The sequence below is a fragment of the Zootoca vivipara genome, chromosome 6, assembly GCF_965207765.1.
Source record: "Zootoca vivipara chromosome 6, rZooViv2.hap1.1, whole genome shotgun sequence".
NCBI classification, from domain to species: Eukaryota; Metazoa; Chordata; class Lepidosauria; order Squamata; family Lacertidae; genus Zootoca; species Zootoca vivipara.
This window is the reverse complement of record NC_142589.1, coordinates 59104722-59117955: the sequence shown is the minus strand read 5'-3', so window position 1 is coordinate 59117955 and position 13234 is coordinate 59104722. Positions and strand designations below refer to the sequence as shown.

Sequence of the window (13234 nt, the reverse complement as noted above, 5' to 3'; positions counted from 1 at the left end):
GCAATGAGGGGCTGAGGTCATGGCCGCCTCCGGCATCCAGCAAAGCTAAGCATGTGACTAGAACTAAGGGAAGCTTGAATATCCTACTGAGGGCAAGCACAGCCCCTCATCCATCCTCTCTCAGCAGCACTGTCCCAAAACACCACAGGGAGATGGCACTGCAAATTATAATTACAGGTGAAACTCTGAAAACTAGAATATCGTCGAAAAGTGCACTTATTTCAGTAATGCAACTTAAAGGGTGTAACCAATATACGAGATAAATGCGTGGCATGCAAAGCAAGATATGTCAAGCCTTTATTTGTTGTAATTGTAATTATTTGTCGTTAGGCGGCTCAATTACAAATGGAATGTAATTAATGAAATGTAATAGTGATGTTTATTTTTGTATTATTGTAACTTTGTTTTATTACTGTGGAATTTCCAAAAGAAAGCATTTGTAAAATTTTAAAGAATAAAAAATAATAAGTTGCATTACTGAAATAAATGCACTTTGACGATATTCTAATTTTCCAAGTTTCACCTGTATATAATACAGCTCCATCAGTAGACCCTGAACATAAGCAAAAAAAGTGACTTAAGTCCATGTTCTCCTCCCTTTCCCAGGACAGCACTTGGGTTTGGTTACAGTCAAAAGGATTAAAGGGTTTAAGCCAAAGGCTTAATGGAAAAAGGCGGGTTTTGTGGAATGATTACGTAACAGCCTTTGCCAGCCTGGCACCCTTCAGATGCTTTGGATTACAACTCCTCTCATTCTATGGGATTTGTGCTCCAAAACATCTGGAAGGCACTACGCTGGCAAAGGCTGTTCTGTAAGACAGCTGTGTGTGATCTCACTAGGCAAGGGGCATATGGGGCGGGGAGCATGGGGTAGTGCTGCAGGTCATTGGGCTGGAGCCCATGAACACTCCCTCTCAGGTTTAGGAACACACACTATTTTATGAACTTGCATGGCTCTAAAATAAGATACGGCATGAGTTTTTACTTTCTTCCTCAAATTTGACTTGGCCACGGGGTCCTTAAAAATAAAAAGTGGGTGGCCTAAACTCTCACTAGATAAGCATACTATGAATTTGCTGCAAATGCTCAGGCCACATCATTTGGGTGGGGAGAAAAGACTAAGAATGAATATGCCATGAAACTGCAGGAGACCACACACTGATTAAGCGGCAGCTTTTTGAAAACATAAAAACAAACACCATACTTTTCAGGACTGCCTTATAGAGGCCACACACACACGGCACTGAGAGTCACCATCTGCTATTCAGATACCACAAGGCCCTTTCTTACCATAGCCTCCCTCCTCTCCAAAATATTCAGAGCTCTTCTCCAAATAGTCCAGAGCCCTGTTCATGTTATTCTCCCACAAGAGGCCGGACACACACTCAGCATTCCATGCAGGGTTTGTAATGGCTCTTTGAATGGAAATGGATCAGGTTTCCCCCACCCACTTCTCTAGCATTCATCTCCAACCTCTCCAAAACATCCAATTCATCCTGTTCGGCTCCAGGTGGGTGTGCTACATACGCTGCCCCTGCTTAACTTCAAAACCAGCAATTTCCTTTAGGAACTGTTCTGCAGAATGTGGTCTCTGAAATATGGAATAGTGGCGGCTGCCATTCTGAATGCTCCCCCCTGACGGTGGGGGAGAATGAATCTGAGCATGTGGGAAATTAGCATTATCAGGCTCCATCTGTATTATGCATTTAAAGCAGTATCACACCACTTTAAATAGTTTACTTTAAATGGTTCCACCCCCACCCCACAGAATCCTGAGAAATGTAGTTTCTTATAGGTGCTGAGAATTGTTAAGAGACTCTTATTCCCCTCCCAGAGCTACAATTCCCAAAGTCCCCTGGGAAGAGGGATTGCTTGTTAAACCGCTCTGGGAACTCTGTGGGAGGAATAAGACTCATTCCCCTCCCAGAGTTTAACAACTCCCTGCACCTATAGGATTATTTGGGGAAATCCATTATGGTTTAAAGTGGTGCAATAGTGTCTTAAATGTATAATATGCATAAGGCCTCAGTAATGCACATTCCTGAATGTGTCATTTTAAAATAAAAGAAACTCCCTTGTTTTTTTAGCAATGTGGTGAATATCTATCAATCATCTCCTGTCCTCCTGTTTGAAGTCGTATAGTCCAAGGCATGGCACCTCCTCTATACCATTAATGTGCAGAATTACTTTATATGGAAAACAATGGCACCTTCAAAATACACCATTTCCTTTTGTGTGTTTTGCATTTCTAGGATGGCTTAAGAGTGAATCACTGGATCTGGTACCAGATCAAAAAAAGCTGCCATTTTACCTGCCCCAAGTCTTTAGCTTTTTGTAGCCACGAGAAAACAAACCATTGGCAGGGGGCGTGGAGGAGGTAAACAGAAAGGCAGACTGTGCTCAGGATTTGGCCTATCCTGAGGCTGCTTCACAGAGAAAGATGACAGAGCCCCTTCATCCCCGACAATGAGCTAAATGCACCATTGCATGGTAGTCAGTACCACGCTGCCAGGTTGCAAAGAAATTTTCTTTTTATCACACCATCCGATGAATGTATGTGGCAGTACAGTTGTCTGCAACCAGTGCAATCAAACCTTTTTGTAAATGTGACACACAGGAGAAGGAAGAGGAAGAGAGCAAGTTATTGGTGGGCCTTTACTATGCTACAGTGTCTGCATCAGGCCACAGTTTGACTCCTTTGTGAGCTTGGAGAAGCAGAACAGGGCCTCTTCGCCCATCGCGCTATTACTGCCTGAATTACTTTCAAGTCCCTGTGTTTCCTAAAGGCGTAGATAGGAAGGGGGTTCTTCCCTCTCCCCTCAGTTCACTTACTTTCTAGCCTGGCACAACACAATGCCCCCCCCACTGCCTGCTCCCCACCCCACCCCCTCCTCCCCACATCCATCAGCCTGGAAAGGCTTTCCCAGACAAATCGGCTCCATTCCTTTCATTCAGTGCCTCTCTCCGATAAACACTCAAGGCTCCTTTTTTCTCATGATTAAGGGTAAAAAAAATGGCCGGGTTGGGACAAAAGGCTCACATGGCTTTTATTCTCTGTCCCTTTTCATGGCCTCCTTCAAATGCCTAACAAAGAACACACTGTTCCAGGAACCATGTAAAGGGACTGCCCTTCCCTTCCCTAAGGTTGCCCATCCTTTAGCTTCCTCCAACTCCTGCACAATTGTCAGGCAGCTTAAATGCTTCTATGGTGGCTCTCCAAGGAGTGTGCAGCTCAGTTCTCCAACTTCCACATACTCCTTAGACTCTTTGTACCCTCGCAGCTCAAGACCGGTTCACTGCCGGATGCGCCTCAATTACTTATTGGTTTGCAGTTCCAGCAACTGGTGTTCAGTTGCTGCTGGGCATACCAAATCAAAGCTCTTCAACATTTCCCCAAGATGCCTTAAACAGATACAGAGCTGGATAGTCGGAGTACAACTGTCCAGTTACTTCTGCTCGGAAGGAGAGCAGCATTTTCAAAACTTAGCATCCTTTACCTTCCAGTACTCAAAGCGAGTATTAGGTAAGTAAAATAATGGGGAACCTACAGCCCTCAATAAGATTTTAGACTCCTTCTACCATTAGTTCTCGTCAGCTTGGAAAGCTACAGCTTTCCCCAACACAGATTGGCGTGCATGAGTATTTACAAAATAACCTGGGACACCCACACATAGGATGTCACACCATGTTCATTCTGCACATGTATGAAATTGATTTTTTTTTTTTAGTGTGGAATTCACTGCCTCTGCTGTACTCTTTTTGGCACCTTCTTAAAACCTTTTTTTTTTTACGCAAGTCTATCCAGACACACCACTGTTTTAATCTCTTTTTAGTTTACTACTGATTCTAATTGTTTTCTAAATGCTTTAAATGTTTTCATCTATTTATTGATCATTTTAATTTTTCCGGTAAACCACTTTAGAGGCTTTGTTACAACTGAGCAGTATATAAACGTTGTTAAATGTAATAAAGAAATAAAATGAAAAAGAATTCAATTTGTGAGAGTCCTCTCCCTCATCACACTGGGCAGCTACAGACCCTCATTTCTGTGCTGCTGTATCCTCCTGACTGCAAAAACTGATTACCTGGAGGTCAACTGCTGCCACTTGGATTCTAGCTGGAAATGTGGGCCTTCCCTCTGCCATGAAACTACGCTGGTACAGCCATTTACATGACTACTAAGGAAGTTGCCGGTGGGGACAGGGGACAGGAGAACAACGTTAAAAGCTTGTAAAAAGCAACTGTTCTGCATTAACCTGAACAGAATGAGGGCAGAGGTCAAGATGAAATGGATTCCCCAAAACTACTTAGCAGGTTCTTGATAGAGCTGAATTTTGGACCACCACCAAATCTCCATTTGTGGGTCTCCCCGCCCCCGTCCATAGAGCTCCCCTTTGCAACAGATAATAAGCAAGAGAGAAATGTGAGTAGTATTCATGCTGACTGCCATATACATACCATGATGGCCAGGAGAATGTTCTGGAACTCATTGCGTAAGCCCAAGGTGTACGTACAGAACAAAGCAAAGTTGCCTTCCAGCAGCTGAAAAGAAGTGGAACAGCTGACATTAAGAGAAGAGATCCCAGGAACTCTCATTAAATCTCATTAGAAAGGAAGGGAGGTTCTTGACTTCTGCCTGAAGTAACTTCTTTATCCTGTCTTTCCTCTCTGGAGCTCACAGGAACATACCTAGCTCTTTCCCCCTTATACAATCTATTGTCACAATTACCCAGTGAGGTAGGAGAGAAGGGGAGGGCTGTTCAGTGAGCTTCAAGGCCAAGCGGGGATGTGAACCTGGGTCTCCCCAGTCTTAGTCTAACCCTCTAACCACTATACCTCACTGACTTGCCAACATCCCATAAGGGGTGGAGGTTCAGCTGCAATGTTAAGTGCACTTATGGGACAGGTGGAGAGAGAGCTCCTGAACATACCATATTGGTATGAATGTAAGTCACCCCCAATGATAGGCTGTCCCTAAAGAGTGCTGTAAATTAGCCAGGTGCATTTTGCAACTGGCATGGGTTCAATTGCGGCCACACAGAGATCTCTGGATATTAGGTCAGCAACTAGGGAAAGCAAAATGTCACTTAGAGAAGGGTCTGAAATATTTCCCTTGAAGTATGAATTAGTTTTACCCTGGATTGTTTTATTTTTTTTTCTTTTTAATGTGTTGTAAACCGCGTTGAGATTTGTTCTTTAAAATATGAAGCTGTATAGAAATGAAAGAACAAGAACAACCTTCATCGTGTGTTTGTGTGTGTGTGTGGGGGGGCTACTAGACATTCTATTGTTGTGACCGTAACCTAAGTTAAAGGTGGCATTTGGTAATTAGAATTATATATCTGAGTTTCTAACACTGGCCCTAAAGATATCTTAAATAACAGCTCCTCTATCCAAGAGTGTGCGGAGGTTCATACAAACCAGATTTTTTTTGGGGGGGGGGACAGGGGAGTACAGCCTATATTCAGACCAATACGGTAACTCCAGAAACAGAGGCATGTAAAAATAAACCTCTGTATTGGAACTTGGAGCAGTGTGGTGTGTGTGTGTGTGTGTGTGTGTGTGTGTGTGTGTGTGTAGGGCGCGAAAAAGACGAGAAGTCTACTGGATGACTGCCACAGTCAAGGGGAAGGACGGCTAACAAAAGTGGAAGAATTCAGCAGATTCCCCAAGGCCAGAGAAGAAAAGTCACTATTCACAATTGAGCTGGAAGCTAAAAAAAAAAAAAGCTAAATGAGAAGTATTCAGCCAAGGAGCTAGTTCAGCATTGCTGCTGTTACAGCTTGTTGCTACTAGGGCAGATTCCAGAAAAAGTTAAGAAGTTTGCCTCTTTAGCAAGAATCTGGTATTAAGGACCCATAGACACCCTCTGGTAAAGTTCTTCAGCCTTGTCCGGTGATTGCTTCTATACCAATGCGTCTATAATCCAGAAATAGATCTAGGTCCGAGTTCATTCATTAAGCCCAGCTGTTTTCCTCTGCTCCTCCTTTTGAGGGCAGCCCATTTCATAGCACTCTTTTTGTTAAACCTTAGTCCTTAATATGAGGCCTTAGTATGTATTAACATTCTAGCTAGTAGACATCTTGCCCTGGGTTCTGCCTTATAGCAGCTGCCTGTTTCAAACTAATTTACCTTGTCATTTGCTCAGTTTAGGACACTATCTTGTATTACTGATAGAAAAAGAGCTGAATGGTCCTTCCCCAAATCTAGTCAGAAAAGTGCCATAAACTCAATGGGAACTAAAATGTTATTCTTCTTTTGCAATCTGGCTTCTAACACCACACTTGCTTTCAAGGAAACAGGAGACACACTAGGACACATAACACACTTCTCTGTGGGTGTCTGATCAAATTTAATGATTTGTGGCATTCCTATTACCAACTCAGGTTTCCAAAAGACAACCAGGGTATTATTTAACTAAATGCACCAGGTTTCATTCTTAACTCAGATTTTGTGGGTGTTTTGTCTCCATTTCTGGAAAGAGTTCCAACAACAGTTGTCATAAAAACCCTTCTGGCAGATTATGGTTATTATAACTTATTCCCTTTTTAACAAGAATACTCCTGAACCAATCTATTCTGTCTAAAACAGCACATGACTCTCTGTTATGGCCTGTACTAGGCAATAGAGCTATATGTCTGACTTCTTAGCTACCAATCCCAACATAGGGTCCCAGCAAAGTTGACAAATACTGTAAGACTTGCATTTTATTTTGCCAGCCTGGAAAGAATCCACACGGCAAGGGAGCAAAAACAGTAAGTCTGAAGGCTGCAATGAAATAAACCAGCCTGTGATCTTTGGATGAAGGGCAGTATATTAATTAATTAAGCCAGCCAGCCAGCCAGCCGGCTGCCTGGAGACATCATATAAAATCATCATCTTAAATAGAGGTGGTCAAGGCAGCCCTTGACATAGGAACAAGCAAATTCCACACAGGGCTCACCGATGCAAATCCCAAGTGCCACCTGGCTAGGTGTTGTGGTGGATTTCGGGATTAGGATTCTCCCATCAAGGACACAACAACGTTCTAAGCACTCGGGGAAATGGAAATTCTGTGCTCACCTGGGAACTTCTGTTCTTCTCAAGGAGAGAATATCACCAAGGTGGGGTGGCCTCAAACAGACAGACCTCACCTCAGTTTGGGGAGAGAAAGGACCCCACCTCTGAAAGCTGGGTAGTAACAGTGTGAGCATGTAAAAGATGGTTTCCTTACCATAAAGGCCAGAGAGGTAAAGAGTAAGCCAGCGATCAGCTTGACGTAAGGGCCATAGTTCATCACCAGCTTCAAGCTTTGGAAGAAGGAAACTGGCTCTTCTGGCTGGAGATCGGAAGACTCTGTGGGGAACAAAACAGAAGCAGGCTAGGTCAGGTTATTTCCCATCAGAGAGGCCTTATGCTGCTTTCATGCTAATATTGTGCTGCTGCAAATTTTTTGATTCCCATTTGATTTAGTGAATTGCCTAGAGGACTTGGTTAGTTAGTTGGGCGGTACATAAACACCATAAATAAATTTGAATGCAAAATAAAATGCTGTGAATGAATGCCTTACAAAGCCTTCATTATTTACCTTGTTTTGTGTCATTTCATCATTTTGCTCCTGGTTTTAGGATCTGGCTATGAGGAGCAAGGAGCCCAAGGCTAAGCAGAGAAAAAAATTGCTCAGCCACCTCCCTAACATGCTTCCCACTATCATTGCTGTATAAGGGCTAGTGGCTGTCATCTCATAAGAGCTAAACACTGACCCCCCCCACTATCAGATCCTACCGTATATCCACACTACTGTGGAATTGTACCTTATGTGTTGCTGCATTTTAGCGAGAGAGAGAGAGAGAGAGAGAGAGAGAGAGAGAGAGAGAGAGAGAGAAAGCAAGAAGGGCCAGCCCTCAGAATGCCATGTATGTGGATTAGAAAATAAGTAAGTTATGTAGCAAGGCCAAAAGATCAAGCAATGGAAGTGATAGGTATCTCACAATACTACAGAGAACGGTAATTAATTTGCAAAGGCATAGAGAGAGACAATTTATTTCCTGCAGTGAGCAAATCGTTCCCAGTTCCTATAAGCTCTAGTCTGCGAATGAATTAGGAACACAGGAAACTGCTGAGTCAGACCAGGGGTCCTTCTAGCTCAGTATTGTCCACACTGACTGGCAGTGGCTATCCTGGGATTCAGGATTCCCTTCCAACACTACATGGAGATGCCAGGGATTGAACCTGGGAACTGATTCATGGCCCTTCCATTAAGTTCTAGTTTAGCAGCTTAAAACCAGAGTTTGAAACCTTTCAGGTGGAATACGGCAAAGGGAATGTCCATGCCCTTGCAATATAGTCTGATGGCCAAGGCACTTGCTCTTTGATACTTTCATTACTTGCATATTTTGGATATATATTCCCCCTCAGCCCTACTCACTACAGTCATACCTTGGAAGTTCAACGGAATCTGTTTCAAAACGTTCGGAAACCAAAGCACGGCTTCTGATTGGCTGCAGGAATTTGGACGTTTAGCTTCCCAAAATAGTTTGCAAACTGGAACAGTCACTTCCGGGTTTGCAGCGTTCAGAAGCCAAAACATTTGACAACTAAGCTGTTTGAAAACCAAGGTACAACTGTATTTAGGCTAATAAGTCTATTTTACAATTTGTCCAGGACCCTGCTACATCATGTTGGGGGGCAAGGGGAACGAAAAAGCAAGCAAGCAAACCTATCAGGGAAATCTCCTTGTCAGCAAAACCTCCTCTTCATCTTAAGTTTAGGTCTGTTGACAGATGGATTGCAAGACTCTGGCAGGACTTCCCCTTCAAAGCTGGCTAATTATCATTTCTCGAATGTGGAGTGTTTGGGTGATGATAGGCCTAGTTATTCAAGAAGAGGGACAATATTTTATAGCCGTGGGTGATTCTTTTGATAAGCCCCCTGTAAATGTGGCCTCCAGGACACCTTAAGGCTGAGTGGATTAAAAACCTCAAGAGGAACTTGAGTGACAAGGAGGCCTTTGAGAATGCAGAACAAAGATCACAAAGGCCAGCTTCTCTCCCCAATGGCTGGTTTCAACCAGCAGAAGTCAGGGGCTTTTCCACAAGGAGCTGGAGTTACGTAGGTGACGCTTGGTTTATGCAACGGGAAATTCTTGCAATGGAAATTCTTGCCCTGTGTGTCATTTGCTCTCTTGAAGTCAGCCCATGTATTAAAAGGGATTGGCTCATGTACAAAGAGGCACAATAAGGACATCCATCCCCAAGAGGCAAGGAGTAGATTATTTTGCAACTATCAAACCAGCCTGATTACATGTCCAATGGGAAGGAAAGGCAGAAAGCATGTCTCCTTTTTCTAGCGGGGAAAAAAAGAGATCAGATGCTTATATACCACATTGGGAGTGCACAGAATGTTTCATGGATAATCCTAGTTCTCTCAAACCAGAAAAAAATTATATGAATCGGAAGTATGAGGTGGGTGGAACAGAAGAGGAATGCATGTGAATGGAAATATGCTTTTGAAAGCCAAACCATGGTTTGGTTGTTGCAGATGTAAAATAGGTCTATGTAAGTAATGGGAGGGGGACCTAGCTCCGTGTCAGAGCACACAGTTTGCATTAAACAGGTCGCAGGTTCAATCCCTGGCATCTCCAGGTTGGGCTGGGGAAAAACACCCCACCAAAAACAATGTAGCACTGCTGACAGTCAGAGTAGACACTACGATGTTAAGCAGATAATAATAATACTGCTACAGTGGTACCTCTGGTTAAGAACTTAATTCATTCCAGAGGTCCGTTCTTAACCTGAAACTGTTCTTAACCTGAGGTACCACTTTAGCTAATGGGGTCTCCCACTGCCGCTGTGCCGTGATTTCTGTTCTCATCCTAAAGTAAGTTCTTAACCCGAGGTACTACTTCCGGGTTAGCGGAGTCTGTAACCTGAAGCGTTTGTAACCCGAGGTACCACTGTAATAATAATACTCAGCTAGATGAAGTAAAAGGCAGGTTTCGATGGACTCCTTTGGTATCAAGTATGAATTCTGCACTACTCAACTTGCATCCATCTTTGTCACAAGCAAGTTGATTTCTTGGCAGATTATGCCTGGCCTTTTCCTTTTGGAGCCCATCCCCTCCACCCACTTTGCAGAGATCACTTAAGCTATCCTCCTTGCTCACCTCGTCTTTCTCGAACACCCACAGATAAGACGATAGCACAAAGAATATATATCCCACCGATGACACCAGCTGCGATCATGTAGGCATTTCTCTGTACAAGGATAGGAAACAAGGGTGGGGTGGGGTGGGGAGACAGAAAGATGACACATCCAGATGAGAGGTGATGCTTCATATGGACTTTTCCCCCCAGCATGGCTAGGCACAAATGCATGGGCATCAGGAGAAGAGATTGTGGCAGCTTTGCTTCTCCCTGGCTGCTCTGCAGTTGTGCTGTGCTGAGCTTGGCACATTTCTATAAGCCCGGGCTTATGGTTTAGTCAGTGCTTCCAAACCAAACTTAAGCTGTAAACAATAGGGCAAGCCTTGGTTACAGCTTGTGGTTCGCTTGAAGTCTCTATGCTCTTGCTGAGCCTTGGTTTGGCATGGTGTGACGTGCAAAACAGGCCATCATATGCTTGCCTGACAATGGAGTAAAACAAAAGTCACCATTCCAGGAAAAGCCAACAGCTTTTACCATGTTTCTCCGAAAATAAGACACCGTCTTATATTTATTTTTCCTCAAAAAAAACCCACTATGGCTTATTTTCAGGGGATGTCTTATATTTTTCCTCCTCCTCCTGCCACGGCCGGTATTGCTGTTGTGCCTATCACTATGTCTTATTTTTGGGGTATGGCTTATATTCCTTGAATGCTTAAAAATCCTGCTATGGCTTATTTTAGGACTACGTCTTAAAATAGGAGAAACAGGGTATTACATTTGTATTCTGCTCTTTGCCTAAAGCACATTGAGCATTAAATTAGCACTATGAACAGGCTGAGATGAAAGTGTAGCTTTCCTTTCATATAACTGACCTGGAATTCAATGGGGGGGTGGTATTAAAGCATCAAGAAACAGCATCGGGTTTGATTGCTGCACCTCCAGTTAAGAATGGTTCTATGGAAAAGTTCAATTTAATCAGGGCAAAAGAAACCTGGGATGATAGCATAAGAACGCAAGAACCCAAAGGTTCATCTAGTCCAGGCATGTCAAACCTTCGGCCCTCCAGATGTTTTGGACTACAATTCCCATCTTTCCCAACCACTGGTCCTGCTAGCTAGGGATCATGGGAGTTGTAGGCCAAAACATCTGGAGGGCCGCAGGTTTGACATGCCTGATCTAGTCCAAGGATGGGGAAACCTGTGGCCCTTCAGATGTTACTGGACTGCAACTCCCACCAACCACCATCACTGAGTAAGCGTGTTGGTTGGGGCTGATGGGAAATGAAGTTCAACAAGCTGGAGTGATGCAAATTCCCCATCTCTTTTGTAGTCCATCTTCCTGTTCCACACAGTAGCCAAATATATGTCTCTGGGGAACAAAATAAGACATGGAGGTAAGACATGGAGCCAAGAGCTCTCTCTCCTTTTACTTCTGCCTAGCAGTTGGCATTTGGAGGTATGCTATCTCCCCTGAACCTGGAGCATCAGTGCGTATTCAGCCTGGCTACTAGACAGTCTTCTTGACGAAGAAGCAGGAGGAGGAAGAGTTCTCTCTCTAGCCCAGCTCCGCAGCCATGAGCTTCCACTAAACCCCTTATTATATTATCCCAACCAAGTAGAATTAAGGAATGCTCAAAAGGGATCTGTACCGTGTCCGTGAGTGAGCCAGTGTCATGGGTGATGTTGACCTCTTCCATGGCCACTGAAGAAGTATTGCCAATGTTCAACAAGAGCGGGTCTGGAATGCAAGGTGTGCCCACTTTGCCCACAATTTGCCCTTGGATGGCTGTTCCCAGCACTGTCCCAAGCACTTCCACCGTCATGCCTGCAGGAAAGGGATGCACAAGCTGTGGTTAGGCTAATAAGTGTACTGTTGATCCAGTCTTTACCAGAAATGGCATATGAGAACCTAGTTCACCCAACAAGTTTAACCATCACAAGTTGGCTAAACAAGCCCATTTCTGGTTTAACCCACTTAGCAACTGAGCCTATTTTGCAAAAGGTATTCAGTCATCTCCTGACAGTTTCCTGGGAAGCTATTTCCAAGTAAGCATCTACTTAAAATGGATATTCCCAAATACCCGATGGGGTGTAGATGTTTGGACCAAGAGGACTCAGGTTCAAATCGCCACTTTGACACGAAGTTCACCATTGCTCAGTCTAACCTAACCTACCTCACAGCGTTGTTGTGATGATAAAATAGAGAAGAATTAAGTATTATGTCTTGAGTTTGGAAGAAATGCAGGATACAAATATGGTCAATAAATAAATAAATAAATAAATAAAGTAAATAAATATGAACAGAATCCGGCCCCTCATTTCCTAATCAATAGATAGAATTCCTTTATAATGTAGAAGGAAAATTGGATCCATGAGGAATGTGAACTGCCTCTGAGCATCACCCTTATCTTGTAGTTGCTCAAAAGATCCTCGAGTGAGGTTACATTTTGGTCTCTGGTCTAAATATTAAAATTGTTGAAAATAACTCTTCTACATGTTACGATGTAAAATCTGGACAGTACTACTGTAGTGGGAACAAAGAATTTAATTTTTAATGCTCCCCCATGTGAAAAATTGAGTGGCCTACTTTACTACATATGGGAAGATTGCAAGTGAAGTATGTGAATTACCTCCTCAATGTCCTCCCTACATTTCTAAATGGCACAGCCAGAGTTCTATTGCCCCAGAGCTCTATTGATCTGGGGCTGTTCTGACTAATAGGGTTGCTGGACTCAATAGAGGACGGGACTTCTGTGCCTTTAATTGCCCTGCTCTCTTTTGAGTCTGGAAACCTTAAAGAGAAACCAGCAGACCCTTTGCTTGGAAACTAAACAAAGGGTCTGCTGATTTCTCTTTAAGGTTTCCAGACTCAAAAGAGAGCAGGGCAATTAAAGGCACAGAAGTCCTGTCCTCAATTGAGTCTGGCAACCCTACTGACTAATGTGCAGAACAACCCCAGATCAATGCAAATATATATATTTGTAATCCATTCCAAGGAACTTAACAGTGCTGAACTTCCTGAAACTTGGAAGAGAGCAGAAGTGTAGGACATCCCGGGAATCTTAATGTCCAATTTCCATTGGGGAAAAAAATCTTTTGAATGCAGCAGCA

The 13234-nt window shown here is 43.4% G+C and overlaps 1 protein-coding gene across 2 annotated transcripts in view; it reads right to left on the bottom strand.

Annotated features, from left to right (window-relative positions):
- The window catches only part of MFSD2A (MFSD2 lysolipid transporter A, lysophospholipid), a 36886-nt gene that overhangs the window by 6491 nt on the left and 17161 nt on the right, over nucleotides 1–13234 (bottom strand). For both annotated transcript variants that reach the window (XM_035119051.3, XM_060275813.2), the window contains exons 6-9: nucleotides 11773–11948; nucleotides 10145–10235; nucleotides 7214–7335; nucleotides 4459–4542 (exon numbers count right to left, since the gene is read on the bottom strand). In XM_035119051.3, coding sequence (XP_034974942.3) covers nucleotides 4459–4542; nucleotides 7214–7335; nucleotides 10145–10235; nucleotides 11773–11948 — 473 coding nt within the window. The remainder of the gene's footprint in view (nucleotides 1–4458; nucleotides 4543–7213; nucleotides 7336–10144; nucleotides 10236–11772; nucleotides 11949–13234) is intronic.